General features: G+C 39.9%; 1 protein-coding gene across 5 annotated transcripts in view; it reads left to right on the top strand.

Annotated features, from left to right (window-relative positions):
- The window catches only part of malt1 (MALT paracaspase 1), a 38,286-nt gene extending 19,797 nt beyond the window's left edge, over positions 1-18,489 (top strand). For all 5 annotated transcript variants that reach the window (XM_088336557.1, XM_088336560.1, XM_088336559.1 and 2 more), the window contains 8 exons: positions 1,488-1,691; positions 1,758-1,935; positions 4,863-4,934; positions 6,262-6,389; positions 9,379-9,519; positions 12,730-12,887; positions 12,956-13,081; positions 15,516-18,489. In XM_088336557.1, coding sequence (XP_088192683.1) covers positions 1,488-1,691; positions 1,758-1,935; positions 4,863-4,934; positions 6,262-6,389; positions 9,379-9,519; positions 12,730-12,887; positions 12,956-13,081; positions 15,516-15,878 — 1,370 coding nt within the window. In that variant the 3' untranslated portion in view covers positions 15,879-18,489. The remainder of the gene's footprint in view (positions 1-1,487; positions 1,692-1,757; positions 1,936-4,862; positions 4,935-6,261; positions 6,390-9,378; positions 9,520-12,729; positions 12,888-12,955; positions 13,082-15,515) is intronic.
- The last annotated feature ends 1,642 nt before the right edge of the window (positions 18,490-20,131 follow it).

Raw genomic sequence — 20,131 nt, 5'->3', positions numbered from 1 at the left:
GCTCACTAAAAGGAACCAGCTCTTTCGTGTCCTAAACGGCTCTTCGGGTTGTTTTTGCTTCTTTCATCCCAACATGACCAAATACTATGTGAAATTATGCACAACATGACTTAAAGGAAGGGGGAATAGAACAAAAAAGAAAAAAATACCAAAATGAAAAAGTAGTGAAAAGCTGAGAAAAAAGGAAACAAAAGGAAGATAAAAAAAGAAGGCAAAATTTAGAAAAAAGCCAGAAAAAAAGAAAAGAAAGAAATGTAGAAAAAAAGTAAATAGAGAACAAAAAGAAAAAAGTAACAGCTCGGAAAAAATAAACACAATGAGATTTTTTTTAAAGGAATTTTAAAAAAAAGTAGAAAAAAAAAACACACGGAAAAAAGAAGAAAAAGTTTGTGTTGCATTCAAATGATTTCCAATTATATCAAGTGAATCTTGTTGCCAACATTGTACTTCCACTAAAAATGTGATTAAGTACAGTTCTGTATCTTACAACCAACTAAATAAAACCCCCAAAAATGTTCATATTATGCGACAAAATATATCGGGAAATAAAAAGAAATTGTATATCTTGTGAAAGAATTGTAAGAACGAACGACGTTTGTAGGCCGTACAACCTTTGCAATAGTACATGAGTCAATTCATTCAAAAGAGAAAAATCATTTTGCATTGCTGGAAACTCAGCAAAATGTAACTTGATGTCAAGTTTTGGACATGTTTGATAATGAATTATCTTGCCACACTTGGGATTATGGTTGCTCACTGTTGTTTCAAGCGCTGCTCACCGACTTTGTGTGAACGCTCAGACCCGTGGAAAATTACAGGGAACATTGGTGGTGGGCATTAGATCCTATCCACTAGACTACTAAGGATACAGACAACACATGAAAAGGCATTAGGACTTTTCTTATCATCACACAATTACTATCACTGTACCATTTTCTTTGTTATTATTGGGTCGAGCTGCGAAAATATTGTCTGACATTAAACCTGTCTGTGGTACAGAAAAGGTTGGAAACCTCTAAAATACAGTATTGTATCGCCGACTCTCAGAGTCTTCATAAAGCACACAAGATTCTGAACTGAATGAAGAGAAAGTAATTGTGGGAAGTAATTCAGTTGTTACTGCAGTTTGTTTTGGTGGCATATGTGCCCGCCCCTCTGTTTGACTGACAGCATACACAAGCTTATCCCAGTGGCGCACACACTCACACCTAACACAATGCCCTCTCTAAGCTGACCCGTGATAGCATTTGCTGTCTGCTGAACACAATGCATGATACGTTGATGTCAATGACAATAAGGACAATTCAATTCCAAATTTGCAATGAACCGGCAACCTAATCGCAATGAAGCGAGGGGTCTCTGTACTCATAAGTATTGCATTACACTATATTATATGCCTTTGTCTAATTGCCCTTATAATCATTATGTTTGTAGAGTGCTAATACTGTTTCATCCTCTTCGTTATTTTCTGTGCTCCTACAACCCAGCAACGGACAAAGTCGCCCTGCTGATCGGCAACCTGTCCTACCAGAACCACCGTCCCCTCAAAGCCCCCATGGTGGACGTGTACGACCTAACTAACGCTCTTCGGCAGCTGGACTTCAAGGTGGTCTCCTTGCTGGATCTCACCGAGTGGGAAATGCGCAACGCCGTCCACGAGTTCCTGCTACTGCTCCACAAAGGCGTATACGGTACGTTTTCCGGGAACGGGACTCGCCCAAAGAATATCAGAGTGACGGCGGGCTTCTCCTCGGCAGGGCTGCTCTATTACGCCGGGCACGGGTACGAGAACTACGGCAATAGTTTTCTGGTCCCGGTGGACGCCCCCAATCCGTACCGCTCAGACGACTGCTTGTGCGTGCAGGACATCCTCAGGCGGATGCAGGAGAAGGAGACGGGCCTCAATGTTTTCTTGCTTGATATGTGCAGGAAGAGGTGAGTCCGCTTGGAATCACACAAACGGTTTTTAAATGTGGAGGGAAGATGTATCTTTGAAAAAATGAGAGGGGTAAACCAACTCTGAATTGACAGCTATTGCTTGGAGACAGGGTTGGGTAGGGTTACTTTAACTGGATTACTTTCAATTACTTTTGGATTACTCCAATACCAAATATGCTAATAAAAGACAAAAGAAACTAAATATGAATAAAATGATGACTCACAACACGTGGTAAGATTTCTCTCCTGGCTTTGATCTCATTGATCTCCGGCAAAACTAACATCAAATGCGACAGAAACAAAATGAAAATAAATCCAAACGGCTTGCCAACATCATTTTTGCCGATCCGTGTATTCCGTTACTCCCCAAGCCTGCACAAAATGGAGTCATTTTATTCATATTTAGTTTCTTTTGTCTTTTATTAGCATATTTGGTATTGGAGTAATCCAAAAGTAATTGAAAGTAATCCAGTTAAAGTAACCGTACCCAACCCTGCTTGGAGATGATGAATCTTGTAAGTTAGTAAATACAGAATCTTTCTCCCTTTTGTCCTAAAATTAAAAAGAAAACACAAGTTATAATGTGTGCTAGACCTTAATAACCACAGTGCCTTGTGAAAGTATTCTCCTCCCGCCCGCCAAGAACTTTTTGTCACATTGCCACATTTACCAATAGGATCACGAACCTCTTGGTTGCTTCTCTGATTAGTTTTCTCCTTTTTTTGAGCAAAGGTTTAGACCAGGGGTGTTAAACTCGTTTTAGCTGGGGGCCACAAATGCTATAAAAAAATCTCACGGGGGCCGGACTAATAAGTTTAAGAGAAAGAGAAAGGGAGAAAAAGAGAGAGAAAGAGGGGGTGGGAAAGAGAGAGCGACAAACAGATAGAGAAAGAGTAACAGTGACAGAAAACGAGAGCAGAATTGAGATATATAATACTTGAGAAATAAAGAGAGAAATGAAGAGAGAAAGAAAGAAATGAAGAGAGAAAGATAAAAAGAATTAGAGAAGTGAAACGACAAAGAAAGAAAGAGTAAAGGAGTGAGCAGGGGAAAAAGAGACAAAGTGAGGTGAGAGAGGGATCAAAAAAGGAAGAGAAAGAGAGTGTGAGAAGGAAAGAGAAAAATAGAAAGAAAGAAAGAAAGACAATTACAGCATAAGTTACAGAGACAGGAAATAGAAAGAAAAAGAGTTGGAGAGTGAGAAAGAAATAGAGAAAAGAGAGTGAACAGGAGAAAGAGAGGGAGAAAAAAATATAAAAGAAGAGAGTTGGAGAGAAATAGAGAAATACTACCACAGCTGTTTTGCAAGTGTTAACTGGCTTGGGTAGCATCAGGTGGACATATTTAAAACTGCAGCTCATTCTTCTCTTGCGCTTCTCTCACTGTTGTCTTGCGGGCCAGATTTAAACCACTGGTGGGCCTGATCTGGCCCGCGGGCCGCCTGTTTGGCACCGGTGGTTTAGATGGATGGCCAGGTCTTGGTAGGCTTGCAGTGATTTTGTTCTCTCTCCATTTTGATATTAATACTCCCACAGTGCTCCGGGAAATGTGTAAATGTTGCAAAATCTTCTTGTATCGCGTAACTGCTTTGAACTTTTCCACAACTTTATTCCTGACCTGCCTGGTTTGTGCTTTATTAAACTGTCATAATGCTTGGAAATTATGTCTGATCAAGTGCATTTAAACTGACACTTAATGACACACGGGTGCACTCTGTCATTGTTAGTCATTTAGGTCGACATTGGATCATTCAGAAGTCATCAGGGAAGTTCTGCAGTCAGTTGGCTGGGCTGAGAGAATAGGGGGGCGCAAGGTTTTTGCAACACCTACTTTTCAGATTTTTCGTGGCAATAATAATATAAAACATTAAAGTAATTTGGTTCTACTTTACAATTGTCTTTCACATGTTGGTGATTCTAAGAAAATATTTTCAGAATTTTGTCTTTAAGCTTGAAATGAAGGTCCAATATTTTTGCTAGGCACTGTAAAAACATCAACATTTTTTCTTCTCAATATTGCAAAAAAAAATTCTGTTAACGGATCATTCTTTATAATATTATCTGTTTTTTACTCTTTTTTTTCACTTTACTTTCCAATACTTTGCGTAATATGTATCAAATTTTCCTCATTTACGGAAATTGTTTACACTTTCTCAAATACAATCAGAAAAATAATTTAGCAGGCAATTATAGATATGTTTTTGTTATTATTTTACTATATTTTTTTCCAGGTAAAAGGAGAAAATTAAATTTTTTAGATGAATTTTTACATTTTATGTTTTTTCTTATTTGACTTTATTTTCTTTCAATTTGTTTCCTAACAAAATAAGAAAATAATGTCTATTTGTTCATTTTGATTATGTAATAGATATTTAAAATGAGCAAATGTAATCATTTTTAATTTTATTTTTCTTATTTCACTCTTTTCTCCAGTATTATTGGAAAATTCTAACAATAATTAGGCTAATTTGGTTTTTTTCTGGTAAAGTAAGAAAATTGATTTTACTCATTTTATTAATTGTCTTACTTAATTTACTGTGTATCATAGTTATTTTTCGGGAGTATTTTCCTTTTTTTTCACTATATTATTATCCTTTTTTTAAGTACAATAACAGAAATGGAAATTAAACTGTATTCTTAATATAAGTAATTTTAAAAGTATGAGGTCTGAAAAATGATATTAGAGAACACTGAATTGTTTAGTTAAAAATATGATTATTTTACACCAGTTATCTTAACTGCACGTTTGTATTTCTATTTAGCAAATCCTTTTCATCAAAGTCTTGGTAACATGTATTTTTAACAAGCATTGTTAAAGACCTGTATTAAAACAAACAACATAATTATTATATTGAAAAAACAAAGCTGCACTAATGATGACTCACGACACGATGAAAGTCAATCTTTTGTGATAAAACTTTCCAGGAATTTCCATGACGACAGTGCGCACAACGTGGTCCTCAGGGTGACGGCCAACATTGTTTTCGGATACGCTACGTGAGTGACAAACACCTTTGCTCTCTTATGAGGGTTCCTACATCTTTTTCGTGGGCAAATTTAAGCACTTTTCAAGCACTTTCAAGGCCATTTTTTTCATTTTTTTCCCAGTACCTTCAAAGGAAGTAGGCATTGGTGAATAAAATGGCAATCTTGCTGCTAACACATACTTTGTGCTATTTTGCGCTGTTCTTACCTATGATCTACGATCTTTTTGTGTCAATGGGATGCTGTAAACTGATATGAATTCTGCCATTTTGCTTCAACATGCTACATAACACTTGTTCACAAACACAGAAAAGGCTTTATAGTTGTTGATAATAATGGAGCTTAATACGGAAGACAAAAAAAAGAAAAGTACTGTATGTACGAAAGACACGAAGATAAATTAAATTTGCTCGTTTTAATGATATTGATTGCTCCAAAGCAGAGTGCATTCAATTTTAGAGACTGCTGATCTTTTGCTTTTTGTTTTACTTATCTTAATTTTTATTTTTTGTGTTTTTTACAGAAGGTCTGTGATTGAAATTCTAAATAGTTATTTTTCGCATTTTATCATGTATTTATAGCACTGAAGACGTAATATTTATTATTTATATTTTATTCTTTTGCATTTTCGGAGATTTTGTGTCGTTGTTCGACTTTAAATCGGTTTCATTATGTAAAAATCCAAAAACAATGTTCTAGATCTGTGAATATTTTAATTTATATTTCATGTGTTTTGCTGGGATCCCCTGCAAAACATGAAATTACTAATTACTAAATAATTTTCTGCATAATGTTTTCTTATTGATGATCTATAACAAAAACAGGCGGCACAGCGGGTGAGTGGTTAGCATGTCCGTGGCACAGTTCTGAGGTAATGGGATCAAATCCAACTACCAGCCTTCCTGTGTGGAGTTTGCATGTTTTCCCTGTTCTTACGCAGGGTTTTTTCGGGCACTCCGGTTTCCTCCCACATTCGAAGAAAAACAAAAAACAAAAACGAATTCCTATGACTAGTCGGATATATCTGTCCTCTTGGGGGAAATCCCTCACATGACAACTCGACAATGAGTACTGGAACAGCCAATCGGCGGAATTTATACGCTCTTTTTAAAAATATTTTTTTCGTTTAAAAATGTGGTCTATAGAGTCACTGCCAGGAAACACAGATTGAAACCATTTCAAGCATTTTCAAGCACTTCACCCAAAAGTCAAGTATTGTCCTGACCTTGAAAACACAACATTAAAATGTAGGCATTTTCAAGGATTTCAAGCATCCGCCCAAACCCTGTCTTATATCCCCGCAGGCAGAGTTTTTTAAGTTAAAATTGTTTCATCCAAGGTGTCAAGATGCCGAGGCCTTCGAGCTGAAGTCCAACGACAACAGCAACGGCGTGTTTGTCAAGTTCTTGAAGAAGCGCCTGCTGGATGACGAGAAGATCACCGTGGTGCTGGACAGAGTGGCAGAAGGTGAGAAGAACTGTAAGAATTACAGACGCTGCCCGACTTACGAACGACGTTCTTAAGTTGAATTTGTTCGTAAGTTGCCTCAGTGCTATATTTCTATGTTTAAGGTTTATATAACTATGATTAAAGTTTGTATAAGTAAACTGTATTGTTTTCTACGGAAACATAAACCTTTAATAAAATAATATGCTCTATAAAGATGGATAAAGTTAAGTTTAACTTACTTTTGGAAGATGAGCTTCAAGAGTTAGGCGACTTCTTCCTCCGTGGTAGAAAGTGGCCGAAAAAAGCGATGCAGCCATTTTCTCAACCGCATCATAGTTTCTTATTCCACTTTCATTTCAAAAGAAACGGGTTGCCTCTTCTTTACACTTTACACCAACTATATTGAATGGATGCACGAGTTAATAAACAATAAAAATGTCAACGTTCTGGAGATACAGTATAGGATGTTTACACACGAACTAGGAAGAGGAAGCGGATTTCTTCTTCAGGGTGGATTCTGGGTGACCTCTCACAGCACCACACGCTGCTAGCGGCGGAAAGAAGCACTACAGTACTGTCTTGTACTCGGAAAAAGGTGCACACAATACAAAATCTAACTTACAGCAATGTCCGGATATTTTTTGACCTCACCCCAAAAATGTTTGTATCTACCGTTTTTCATAACTCGAATGTTCGTAAGTAGGGGAACGTCTGTATAACCCGAAATTCCGGACTACAGAGCACACAAGATTAGGGCTACAACAACTAATCGATTAAATCGATTTTTAGAAGCCTTGGCAACAGCTTAGATCAGGAATCTCCAAACATTTTCCTGTGAGGGCCACATAACATTTCCCTTCTCTGATGAGGGGCCGGGGTCAGTTTGTAACAGAAAAAGTGTGATGATTGCAGGAGTGCCTAAATGTAAAAATTTATTGTATATCTCACCTGCAAAATAGTCGTATATGTCAGTCTCACACGACACCATTTAATTGTTGACATTAAGAGTGATTTATTGAACAAGTCTCATTAAATCACGTGAGGTCCCGTGAGACTTGCCCCAAACACTCTTCTCTGACCTGTGAGACTATGTCATCTAGTGATGATATACTGGTACTTCACTTTTTTTGCTTTAGAAAAAAACACCAAAATCCCAAAATACAACATTTTAACTTGTCAGCAACCCTTGTTACGCCGCATAAAATAGTTACTAATACTTAATAATGAAAATAGTTCATAACTGAGGAACATTTTATTGCAAAAGTCCAACTTTATTATCAAATACAAATACACATATATGAAAAAAAAAATCAAAATGCTTTCTGGTATTGTTCAGGGGGCCGGACCGCATTCGGCCCACGGGCTGTAGTTCGGGGACCACTGGCTTAGATCATCAATGTACGCGTCCTCTGCACGTCTATTCAATGCAAATAAGATTACATCTTTGTAGTACTCAATTGGTCTGGCAGAGGGCGCCCTAAGACCCTATATTGACGTGACATAGCTAAATCCAAATTTATTTATAAAACATTTTTCAGATAACAAAATTCAACTAAATGTGCTGTACAAAACAGTCTATGTACAATAAGATGCACACATTGCAGTTATGAGTATTTGACCAAAAACCCTTCATATAATGTTGGTTGGTTGGTTGGTTGGTTGGTTGGTTGGTTGTAACCCCTAACCACTAGGGTTGTAGAGGCACCATTTGCTGTCTTGTGTCTTGGGCATGTACAGCCTGGTAGCGCCCATCCCTCACTAGGCCAACATAATGTACAGTCCTTTAATTTGCCTTACTTAAGGTATCGTACGGAGATTTGGAGAATTAGGTACAAGAAATATAGAATCGTACATTTAATTATATAGGAAAGCTATTAAGATTGTGTACGATGCTGGTTATAAAGAACATACAAACTCAACATTTGGAGCTATAGTTTAGATTAAATCATTATTAGAAGTAAAATAAATATAACATGTAGATGTCTGCATGTATATTTATTCATAAAAAATAAATTGGATAGGTCTCCAGGATCAGCTCCTTGACCCAACTTTTTTAACCCAATGTGGCCCCTGAATTGTCCACCCCTGATTCAGATGATACAGAAAGAGAACAGAAGTGTTGTTGATAGTTAACTTCAATTGCTGTTCAATTCTCATGTAAAAATTGACTACTTAAAAGTTTAAAAAAAAACACCTTGAGTACGTAGTCTATATTAAATAAAGTGCTACTCTGGGGCAGCCAAGGTTCACGCCGATCGGCAGCATCCCTTGACTTGAGATCCGTGATGCAGATTCATATCATTGCGTCTTCCATACTATATTGTGACTGGACACCTGCTCTGCGCACCTCTACATCTCACTGAGAATGTGCGTCCTGCTCCTTCATCATCCCGAAGCTTTTGTCCTTTTTCTCTTTCTCTCTCTCGTTCAAATTCTTTCCGCAGGGCTTTGATCAGTGCGCGTCGCTCCCCACAAAAACATCAACTGATTTAAAATAGGTACTAAATTTGTTTTCTCGCTCTCTTGCTGTCTCAGGGGTTCCCATGATCTTTGAAAAGTCTTAATCAAAGCCATTGAACTCATTAAAAATAAGACCTTAACTGGAATTGAATTGTTCAAAATCCATTTTTTCGAAAGTCTTCAAAATGCTGTAATCTGCAGAATAGGATTTGCTTTTCGGTGCCATTTTTGTTCAGCCCTTTATCAGTTGGTTTTATAAATTATCAGCAATGTTGAAATGAATAACACAGTCCTAGAGCGCCCTCTTGTGGTTTAGTGCGAACATAGCATGTGAAATGCTATAATAAAGTGCTAATAATTTCTTACATAAGGTGTAGTGTGAAAGTTACATGTGAGATCATAATGTGTTCATAATTTCACACTTGAGTCGCACCGGAGTATAAGTCACAACCCCGGCCAAACTGAAAAAAATCTGCGACTTATTGTCCGGAAAATGAGGTGCTGGATTTCTCCTGGACTCAGCTGTTTTTTTGGGTTCTTTGTACAGACATGGGTCAGTTTGACGCCACTAAGGGCAAACAGGCGCTGGAGATCCGCAGCAGCCTGTCAGAGCGGAGGGCCTTGACCGACCCGATCCGGGCCGGTTCCGCTCACCCTCCCGACAGCCAACATTGGGCCAAAGTTCACGGTGGGTTTGCTCCACATCAAGGACAAACACCAGCTGTTGATGTGAAGCAAATTTGAAGATGGCCAAACTTATTCGCACTGAAAATAATGAGCATGTTTCGTCTTGGAGAACAGAGTCGAGATTCGTATTGAATGGAATGCATACAAACTGAGGATTAGCCCATACCTGTCAAGCTGTACGTTTTTGCCGTACAAAGTACGTTTATCATGCATTTTAAAACGTGTACGACGTACAAGAAAATCCGTACGGGAAAACGCAAATTTGTCAATGATGGGTACCATCCGGTATACACCGACTATCACCAAACGGCAAATCAATCAAGTCAAACGAAGCAAGCGGTTTGATGCTACTGTGCGCATGCGTCTGCCGCTTGGGGATTTCTCATCATGCATCATTCCGATCACACGTGAACAAAGCGAAAGCATTACATTACAACATAGTTTTGAATTTTCTTTCGATACAATCATCAAGTCGCAATGGCCGAACCTGAATTAAAACGCCGTAAGTCATTCTGATCTGAAATCAACAGGCGGGGTTGATTGAGTAAATTTGAAATACATATGGTAGTTGTGTAGTGAAAGGAAGTCAGTCTCTTTTCAGAGAACCGGCTTTTTCGGCTCAACTCGTTCAAGAGAGCCTGCTCTCAAACGGCTCACTTGCTTGGATGCATTATATTCCGAATTATTAAGTTGTTTAAAGAAATTAAGAAAAAAAGGAAGTGTAAAATGAGAAAATGAAAAGAGACAGGTTTGTGGTTATCCCTTTAATCACTATATTACCACCAATAATTTATTTTCAGAAAATGAATTAATAATTTGAGAAAAAATGTATTATTCTGCTTAATTATATTTGCGTGTATTTTTTCCTTCTACAGTGAACGTTCAAACTACTTAGAATTTTCAACTTTTTTATAATAAACCTATATCATGTTGAGCAACTCAGTATCTCACAACAAAATCTTAATTAACAAAACATATGACATAAGTAAACACATGTTCAATATAACATGTTAAACTACATAAATAAATAGAAAATACGGTGTAAGGTTATTTTGTATTTTGTAAGGGAAAATACGACAGTTTGCAAGGGCATGGAGCCCTGGAGCGCGACAGGTATGTTAGCCCTTTGCAAAAATTAAGACTTAAAGGGACAGTGTGTATTCCATACCTACCACCACTACCACTTTACGCGATAGACATAGTTTATTTGTTGTTGGAGTGAATAGTGGATATTTTAAATTACAATTTTGTTGTGTGCTTTTAAGTGATTCTGAGTTGACGTTAAAGTTTAAATGAGTTACAAAACACAGTGACATCTTGTGGTAGAGTGAAAAAATAGAGCAAATATAGTAGTCAATAACTAAATCTTTGTTTCCATTCTTCAGTTATTTTAAACAAAATTTAGTCATTTTGAGGCGTCTTGTGATTAAGGGCTATACAAATAAACATGACTTGATGACTGCTTCTCTCCCGTAAAGCCCCAGTGTGTATTATTTGACCACTAGATGGCACTGTGTTATTTAATCCAAAATAAAACCAGTTTCAAGAGCACAGCGTATCAGCAATTTGCCAGACAAACATGGCGGCGACCTAAGGAAGGGATTCTGCTATGTAAAAGAAATATACATTTCTCAACTCCAACCTAAAAATACAAGTAGGAGTGTGACCAAATGGATAAAATGTATTACGAAAAATACAAAATATAGAGAATAATTATAAACATGTATACACTTTAGAAATGACATTTCAAATGAAATTGACATACGTTACAATTCCTATTGCAGCCTGGTCATCCTGGAAGGGGGATTATTTATTCGCGGTCCTTTCTCAAGGTTTCTTCATTTTCCTCATGTTGAGGTTTTTGAGTTTTTCCTTGCCCTTATGTAGGTTTTAGATCAGGGGATGCTGTAATAATAGTCTGTGGTTTGCAATAATCTGTGGCCTGAAAATTAACATTATTTATGATAGTTCAGGTATTTTTGCCTATTATTCAAATCAATGTTTTTTTTAATTTTCTACTATTTTTTAATGAAAGGTTTTTGTACCACTAGAGGGCTCTAAATATTACACACTGTCCCTTTATAGTCTTTATTACATGTTTACTCTGGAGTGCCATGTCTTTTCTCACTTTATATATTTCTCAACGTTGATGTAAATGACAATAAAGAAAACCCTGTTCCATTCTATTTTAGTCTATCCTATTCTAAATAATATACACTGTCCCTTTAAGTGCGGTAAGCTGTACTGGAGGCTACTTTTTGCCACCAATGCATAATTGACAGTGGGAATTTTATTTTGTTCACATTATATTTCGCATTTTCCATTCACGTTTTAAGGTTTACAATTGTAGATATTTTGATAACTATTTATCCACCCTTTTTATATAAAACTTACCCAACTTAAAAACAATTTTAAACAAAAAGTCTACGGCTGCTTTAATTTGATATGAGACTAAGTCTTTCTGCGTGAATAATACCTTATGATTTCCGTCTTGTTATGGAGTTTATTATGAATAGGCAAGTCTGAAGAGCAGCGCAGTGATTAGCGCGTGTGCGGCACCGTTCAGAGGTCATGAGATCGAACATCCTGTGTGGAGTTTGCATGTTCTCCCCGTGCTTGTGTGGATTTCCTCCGGGCACTCCGGTTTCCTCCCACATTTCAAAAACATGCATGTCAGGTTGATTGGCCGGTCCAAATTGTCCCTAGGTGTGAATGAGCGAATGAGTTGTCTGTCTCTGGCTGGCTGTGGCTGGCAACCAGTTGAGGGTGTCCCCTGCCCACTGCCCGAAGATGGCTGGGATGGGCTCCTACCAAGGATAAGGTGAAGAGGTGCATTTTGAGACTGGGTAGCGAAATTCCGGAGGTCAAGTGGTTATGAGTTCCAGAGCTGGGGGGCAGAGCGGCTGAAGGCTCTGCTCCCCACGGAGCTGACAGGGTCAGCAGGTACGGTGAGAAGAAGGGAGGAGGAAGATCTGATTTTTAGGTGGGCAGTACATGGCCTGCATGCAGTAGTTTGGAGACCAATGGTTTACGTTGTCAATAAATTATTTTTATCATGGCTGCATTCAACGTTTGTCACTTAGTTTTTCACACTGATTTTTGATTAATTAATTATACACGATTTATACGTGTTATACATTAATAAAGTTGGTATCTATTGTAAACTGGGTCACCGGCATACACCTTAAAGATGTGACTTTTTTGACCGCAGAACTCCCAGAGAGCATGCATGTGGACTTTGAATGCGGCGCTCGAATCAAGTTGGGCTTCGCCGCCGAGTTCTCCAACGTTCTGGTGGTCTACACCCACATCATTCGAAAGCCCTCCGAGCTCTCCCTGTGCGAGGTTCACGTCACCGACTTTCCGCAGGTTGGTGGTGGCACCAAGGAAGATGACTTTTAGCTGTTGCTTCCCTGGAGCATGCTTGTCTCCATCAGGAGCTGGACGTGGACCCGAAGGCGATGAACCGGACCACCCCGGAGGACACGGGCGGCTACCTTCTGTCCGGCAACCTGCCGCAGCATTGTCTCTACACCAGACTCTGCTCGCTGCAAAAACTCAAAGTCAGTTCAATGTTTTTTCTTGCTTTTTGGGAAAATTCAATGATGTGGACAAAGTCTGATTCCAGGGGTCACCAAGTGCTACTTTTTGTTATTGATTAGCTTAAACGGCTTCCAGTTTGATATGCATTTCTAAAATAGCAACTTATCATGTTATTACCAGGTGAATTATTGGAAGTAGCGCTAAATAGACTCAAAAACAATTTTACTAGAAAATCACAATGACCCAGCACTGGTAGGCTATTTACAGAACAGGTCCGCAAGCACCTCAGCTGTCCTTAGGGGGCACCCTGGAACTCACGGGGCCAACGTGGAAGACCCCTGTATTTTAATGATAATTTATAATAATTTGTTTTAATAATACACACTGTCCCTTTAAATTAGGTTTGGAAAACACATTTTGACTTGAGTATGCGGTACATGGATTATTTTGCAGCATATCTGCATAATTGTAAGGAGGAACACTACAGGTTCTGTGCCTTATTGGGAAGAAAACATTCTGTTTGGGAATAGATTAATCCATCGCTACTTGGCGCTTCGGTCATCGCTGGTTCACTGCTTCGCCGATATTGAATAGAATTGTCTACTGTCATTGATATCAACTTATAGTGGATTGTGTTCTGAGCAGACAGTACACAGCAAATGATAACCGAGGTGCTGGTTAGGGAGGGCTACGTGTGTTGGGTGGGCGTGACTGTCCAGGTGGTGTATGCTGTCAGTCCAACAGACGAGGTGGGCAGGCGCACAAGTTAATGTATCCAATCCCCCAGTAATTAGTTTTTTCTTGCTTTTCGTGGACAAAGTGGCCTGGGAAAGGTTTCAACACCCCCGCATCCCAAGTGAGGATAAGCGGCACAGAAAATGGATAAATGAATAGTAGGACTCTGAGGATAATCATTAACGAGCAAAGAAATGGTGATCACAAGCGGGTGCTCTATGGATTGTTATAGTGTCCGGGAAGCGACTGAGGCGGCATCTGGAGAAAGGGCAATAGCGAGGCTGCAAATCCAGCCTACTGCTATGTTTAGGCTTCATAGGAACTCTAATACGCTACCTTTGTCAATCCTGTATACCATCAACGCCAGATCCATTACTCATGCAACGGATGACCTGGAGCTACAACTCGTGGCAAACGGCGACATTCTGGACAGTTGTGTTTTAATCATCACAGAGACCTGGCTCAACCTGACGATACCCGATGCTAGTGTGTAGCTAGCCAGACGCTCTCCAAAGCCCTCCAATATCGTTGTATGATGACAAGAAAGACCATTCATTCAACTGCAGTTCTGCGTTTTTATTTGTAGATCTATGGTTGTTAGTTACAGATAGAGAGTATACAACTGTAAGCACATCATCTCGAGGTAAGTTTGACCCCTGGAGGCTTTTATGAAGGGAAGTAACAACTTCACAGATTTGCATGGTTCGCAGGGGCTTCTGGTTTCCATTGACTGCTGCGATAGCCAAATGATTACTGTACCTCATGTTAGGAAATAAACTATTAAAAATGTACCGTTTACCAAATTGTTCCAACTAGTCATCTGACTCCATTAACCAAACATACCCTTCATTCACCTGACAATGCATGCTCGTTTTTTTTTTTTTTGTGAAAAGACTATCGTACTCCAGTGTTATTGTTATTGTATAGTGACTTGTTTACCTGTCTGCCCATTTTGCACATCTGGTTAGCTGCTCCTCTTGCACTCTTTGCACTACTGTGTAATACTATACATAGCTATAATTATTTAGTATATTATTAGTACTTCAATACTCCAACTCAATACAACATTTTATTTATATCTGTACATTCAAGGAAACTCTGCGGGTCAGATGTATCGACATTTCGTTCTGTATACACGTGTACTAGAATGACAATAAAGTAGATCTGAATCTGAATCTGACAAGAGAACGGCATTTCCACACGGGGGCAGATTTAATTTCTTAAATAATAAACTAAGTGAATTTCATCGAATTAGCCGAATTAGTGTCGCTCGAGGCTTTGTAGAGTCTCTTCTCTTTCTCTGAGCTCCGATCTTTTCAAGTCCTTCCGGCCCACGCCTTTTTCCCAAGCTGGCGTGTCGGCTCCTACCATGGGCGGGCCAGAGACTCCCCACGTGGGCTCCACCTCGTCTCCTCGATGTCTGGACCCCGAGCGATTATCAAATCAGTGCCTGGCCTCCTGCGTCTTGGCCTTCTCCGTCAGAGTCCTGTTATCAACAGAACTAAACAAAACATTCTCATTCGGAACGGCGTGACCTGTCATTGGACTTGAGCCTTCTCTGTGAAAAATCTTCATTGCATTCAATAGATCTAAATCCTTTATAGCAAAATGTATAAAAGCCTTCACTCTTAAAGCCTCAATGTTTGTTTGAATTGCACTAAAGTAGTGGCTTGTAGTCCTGAATCTACGGTACTAGCATATGTTCTTGTCGTCCAACAGGACAATCTGGTGTTCACAGTGTGCCTGCGTGGCGCCTCGGCGGCCTTAGACGCAGACGATAGCGTCTGCTGGACCGAGAAGGTGGACATAGGCAAGCCGCTGATCGCCCGCTTGGACTTGCATCAAGTCGCGAGGCAAAACAGCTACCAGTTGACTGCTCAGTGCCAGCACCCGGACACGCACCCTGACCGCGAAAACGGCTGTCCGGCAGCCCGGCATCACCACCCGGACGTTTCTCGGCGCTTTTGGACGACGGGCGAGGGAGTGGCAGTCTACAGCTGCAACGTCCCCATCGAAGCGAGCGACGACATGGACGAGCTGCAGACGGCCTTCATCGAAAGTCTGCGGCTCCAGCAACCCTGAGACGGCATTGGACTAGTATGGAGATTGGCACAGTAGGAAAATAGATTTTTATTTTAATAGGATTTCTGTAATATTTTCCTGTGATGTAAAAATGTGTGGAATGGATATTACGTTTAATAAGGTGCTGGCACAAGTTCACAGGCTGAACTGCGGTGCATTGCTCCTCCGCTTTACTCTTGCTCTTCACTGTCCCTTGTTGCTGTGTGGCCCAAGCTCCGCCCTTTTTAAAGGGGAAGCGTCACCAGCAAGCCAAGCGGCTGTTTTCAACACATCGACCATGCGGAGAATAGAGGATTTAACGTTTCTCGGACCGAATTATTTGCATTCATTGCCAATGCAGATACATTGCCTGTATGTTTGCTCCGTAGAGAGAAGTTATCAAATAACAAAACAGTAATATGTAAAAAAAAAAAAAAGTTAAAGCATGCTCCATTTCCGGCAAAATACCCAGTTGGAAGTGAGAAAATAGGTACGATTGCATCACTTCTGGAGAAATTTGATGAGCGCAAAATAGATTTAAGAAGTGGATTGCATCTTCAAATTACACTATTGCTCAGGGTAGGGTAGGGTTACTTTAACTGGATTACTTTCAATTACTTTTGGATTACTCCAATACCAAATATGCTAAAAAAAGACAAAAGAAACTGAATATGAATAAAATGACTCAATTTTGTGCAGGCTTGGGGAGTAACGGAATACACGGAACGGCAAAAATGATGTTGGCAAGCTGTTTGGATTTATTTTCATTTTGTTTCTGTCGCATTTTATGTTAGTTTTGCCGGAGATCAAAGCCAGGAGAGAAAGCTTACCATGTGTTGTTAGTCATAATTTTATTCATATTTAGTTTCTTTTGTCTTCTATTAGCATATTTGGTATTGGAGTAATCCAAAATTAATCAAGTTAGAGTAACCCTACCCAACCCTGCTATTGCTGCGAGTGTTGTTTCAACCCAGGAGATAATAAAGTGGAGAAAACGTTCACAGATGGTGACTACATGAAGGAGTCATCCATCAAGATATCAGAACGCCTTTTTGCAGACTTCAAGAACAAAAGTGAAAATTAAAGACATGCATCTCTCTCCTAAAACAGTAAAGGTGTCATGATTACTGATGTGACTTAGCTGTGCCCGCTCTTTTGGCGCCATTATACTCCCGCGGGTTCTGATTGGCTCCCGATCAGTATTTGAACCCAGTCCTCTCTTTCCCCTTTTGTCAGTCCGTCTGGGAACCTCAGTGAACACTAGGCAAGCCTTTTTCGACCCTGACTCCCACCTGTCCCGTTTTTTGCTCCTGTCTGTCCCCGGCTTCGACCCGTTTTTGATCCTGACCACGTCTGCTCTCTCGTCCCGGCTTTCGACCTCTCTTTGTCTTTTTGACTACATCTTCTCCCCTATTCTGGCTTACAACTCGCTTCCGACCCCGACCACGTTTTTGCTCTCCTGTCACAGCTGCCGACCCGCATTTCCGTCCCCGACACTGCCATCGCTCGCCACGGATGATCCACTCCCGCGTTCGGATCACAATCCGAGTATCAGAGTGACTTGCTTCCCGCATCCCCAAACACCGGATCGTGGGCGCAACCCTTTTCTCTTTCTTCCAATAAAACTTGTGAGAAACGCAGCGCAAGTGAGTCTTGTCTCCGTTCTGGTCCTGACAAAAGGGAGTTAAAATGGCAAGCAACATCACCAAACAGCAAATTAAGGACATTCGCGCCATTTCAATTGTCTCTGGCCCTGATTAAAAATGGTGTGATCATCAAATGACACCTTTTTGTCCATTATTCATCTTGCTGGTGGTCCAGTGGTAAGGATTTTGTGTTCTCATTGCCTGCACCCGGGTTTGATTCCTGATGCAGCCAATGTTTCGCGATTGTAGTCAGAAATGCTTTTCGACCGAACAATCATTGCACATATATGGTAAAACTTTGTGTTTAACGCACACTTAAACTGAGTTCTCTTTTAGGTATAAAACGCGAACAAATAGGGTACACTAAATACATGGTAAATATTTTCTAAATGGTTTCACGCAATTAACAACAAAATAAAAATGTAGGATATTCGGTTTTGTTTTAAACCCTTTTAGCATCTTTAGCAACAGCTTTAGCTTAGTATTGCAAAAAAAAGATAAACAAAAGTTGGTACTTATAAATGTGCAATTTAGAATTTGGAAATCTTCTACCCGCTGTTGCCATTTTCTGGCTTAAATCCTCCTTGCAGCCTCTGTAAAGCCCCTTGTGTGACACGTGCAAGTACGTGCATTCTTTAGATGCGCTTGAATAAACTCTTCTTTTTTCATCTTTTTTGGAATTTGGGTCGGCGTTTGGACTATATTTGAAACCGGACTCCTTACTTTCACCATTTTCATGCTACACTAACAAAAAAACACTGGGCGAGCATGAAATGACTCTCCAATATGAACTGGATTTCTTTTTTAATGACTGGTTTTATTTATTTTACAGTGTACAATGTCAAATTTCCTTATTGAAACACTGGTTTGTGGGGTGCTTGATTGAATAAATATTTTATTGAGGGTATTAATAATAAATAATAGGTTGAGAAGCACTCAACTAAGGAATTACATCTACATGCATAGCACATTTCTTTGTATGGTATTTGATTATGCTGCTCTTATTAAATCAATTACAATACTGTTATCCCTCGCTATTTCCCGGTATGTACTTCACTTTGCTGCGCTTTGGGTCAAGCCTGTTGGCTCTTTTTTGCTGTTCTCTCAGCCCAATGAACTGTACTTGCAATCCATTATCCCCAATCCCAATTTGCTGTAAGCAGGGAAGGCACTATTGTCAGGATTCAAACGGTTCTGGTCTGCCTGTGGTTGTAGCCGCAGTACCTTATCCCCAGTTGACAAATGTTGAGAGAGAAAATTTGTGACATGCATGGCCATTCTTTCTCCTTTCTTTCCGCATAAGATGAACAACACCCGTGACAGTTATCCCCGCTTGACTATAGGCGAGACCAGGGCCCTGCAGAGCTCACTTTTTTCCTTTTGGGTCGTGGACGCATGACATTGTGAAACACCTAAAGTTAACTGCCTATTCTGGCTAAGATCCATTATTCCTAGTCAAAATTTGCAGAGAGTGACGCGTGAGAGAACACAAAAATTCTCATGGGTGATGGTTCTATCTTTCTTTTTTACCCCCTATATGATCAACATCCGTGCGGCTGCGATCCGTTATCCCCGGTTGACTATTGCTGTGATCAGGGCCCTGCAGAGCTAACTTTTTTCTGTTTGGGCCTTTGACGCATGCTACTGTGGAATACCTAAGGTTAACTGCCTATTTTGACTGAGATCCATTATCCCCAGTCAAAAATTGCTGAGAGTGAGGCGCGATAGAACACAAAAATTCTCATGTAGGATGGATCTATGTTTTTTTCTTTAATTTCCCCGCCTAAATGATCAACACCTGTGCGGCTGCAATACGTTATCCCCGGTTGACTATAGCTCAGATCAGGGCCCTGCGGAGCTCATTTTTTTCTTTTTGGGCCGTTGAGGCATGCCATTGTGGCACACCTAAAGTTAACTGCCTACTTTGGCTGAGATCCGTTATCCCCAGTCATAAATTGCTGAAAGTGGGGCATTAGAGAACACAAAAATTCTCATGACCGATGGTTCTATTTTTCTTTTTTTTCCCGCCTAAATGATCAACACCTGTGCGGTTGCGATCCGTTATCACCAATTGACTATTGCTGAGATCAGGGCCCTGCAGAGTTCATTTTTTTCCGATTGGGCCGTTGACACCTGTCATTGTAGTACACCTAAAATTAACTACCTTTTTTGGCTGCGATCCATTACCCCCAGTCAAATTGTTGAGAGTGAGGCGTAAGAGAAATAAACAAATTCTCATGCGTGAGTCCATCTTTACCTTTTTTCCGCCTAAAATGAACAACACCCGTGCAGCAGTGATCCGGGCTGAATACTATATATTTTTCAAATATGGGCCATTGTGGCCCTTTCAAATTTAACATTTTTCCTGTGATCTACTATCCCCAGTAACAATTGCTGAGAGCAGAAAAAAAATTGTGATGTGTCCTGGCCTTTTTTCCTTTCTTTCCACTCAAAGTGACCAACACCCATGCGGCGGTGATCCATTATCCCTGGTCAATTATTGCTGTGATTAGTTGCCGGCAGAACACATGTTAAAAGCCGGTAGGGGGGGGGGGTGTCTGCTACTTTGATTATTTTTGCATATCACGGTGGGGGTTTAGTACCCATTACCTGCAATAAACAAGGGAT

Source organism: Urocampus carinirostris, chromosome 5, assembly GCF_059441175.1.
Source record: "Urocampus carinirostris isolate Australia breed hairy pipefish chromosome 5, RoL_Ucar_1.0, whole genome shotgun sequence".
NCBI lineage: Eukaryota > Metazoa > Chordata > Actinopteri > Syngnathiformes > Syngnathidae > Urocampus > Urocampus carinirostris.
The sequence above is the reverse complement of the archived record's forward strand: the minus strand, read 5'-3'. Positions and strand labels throughout refer to the sequence as shown.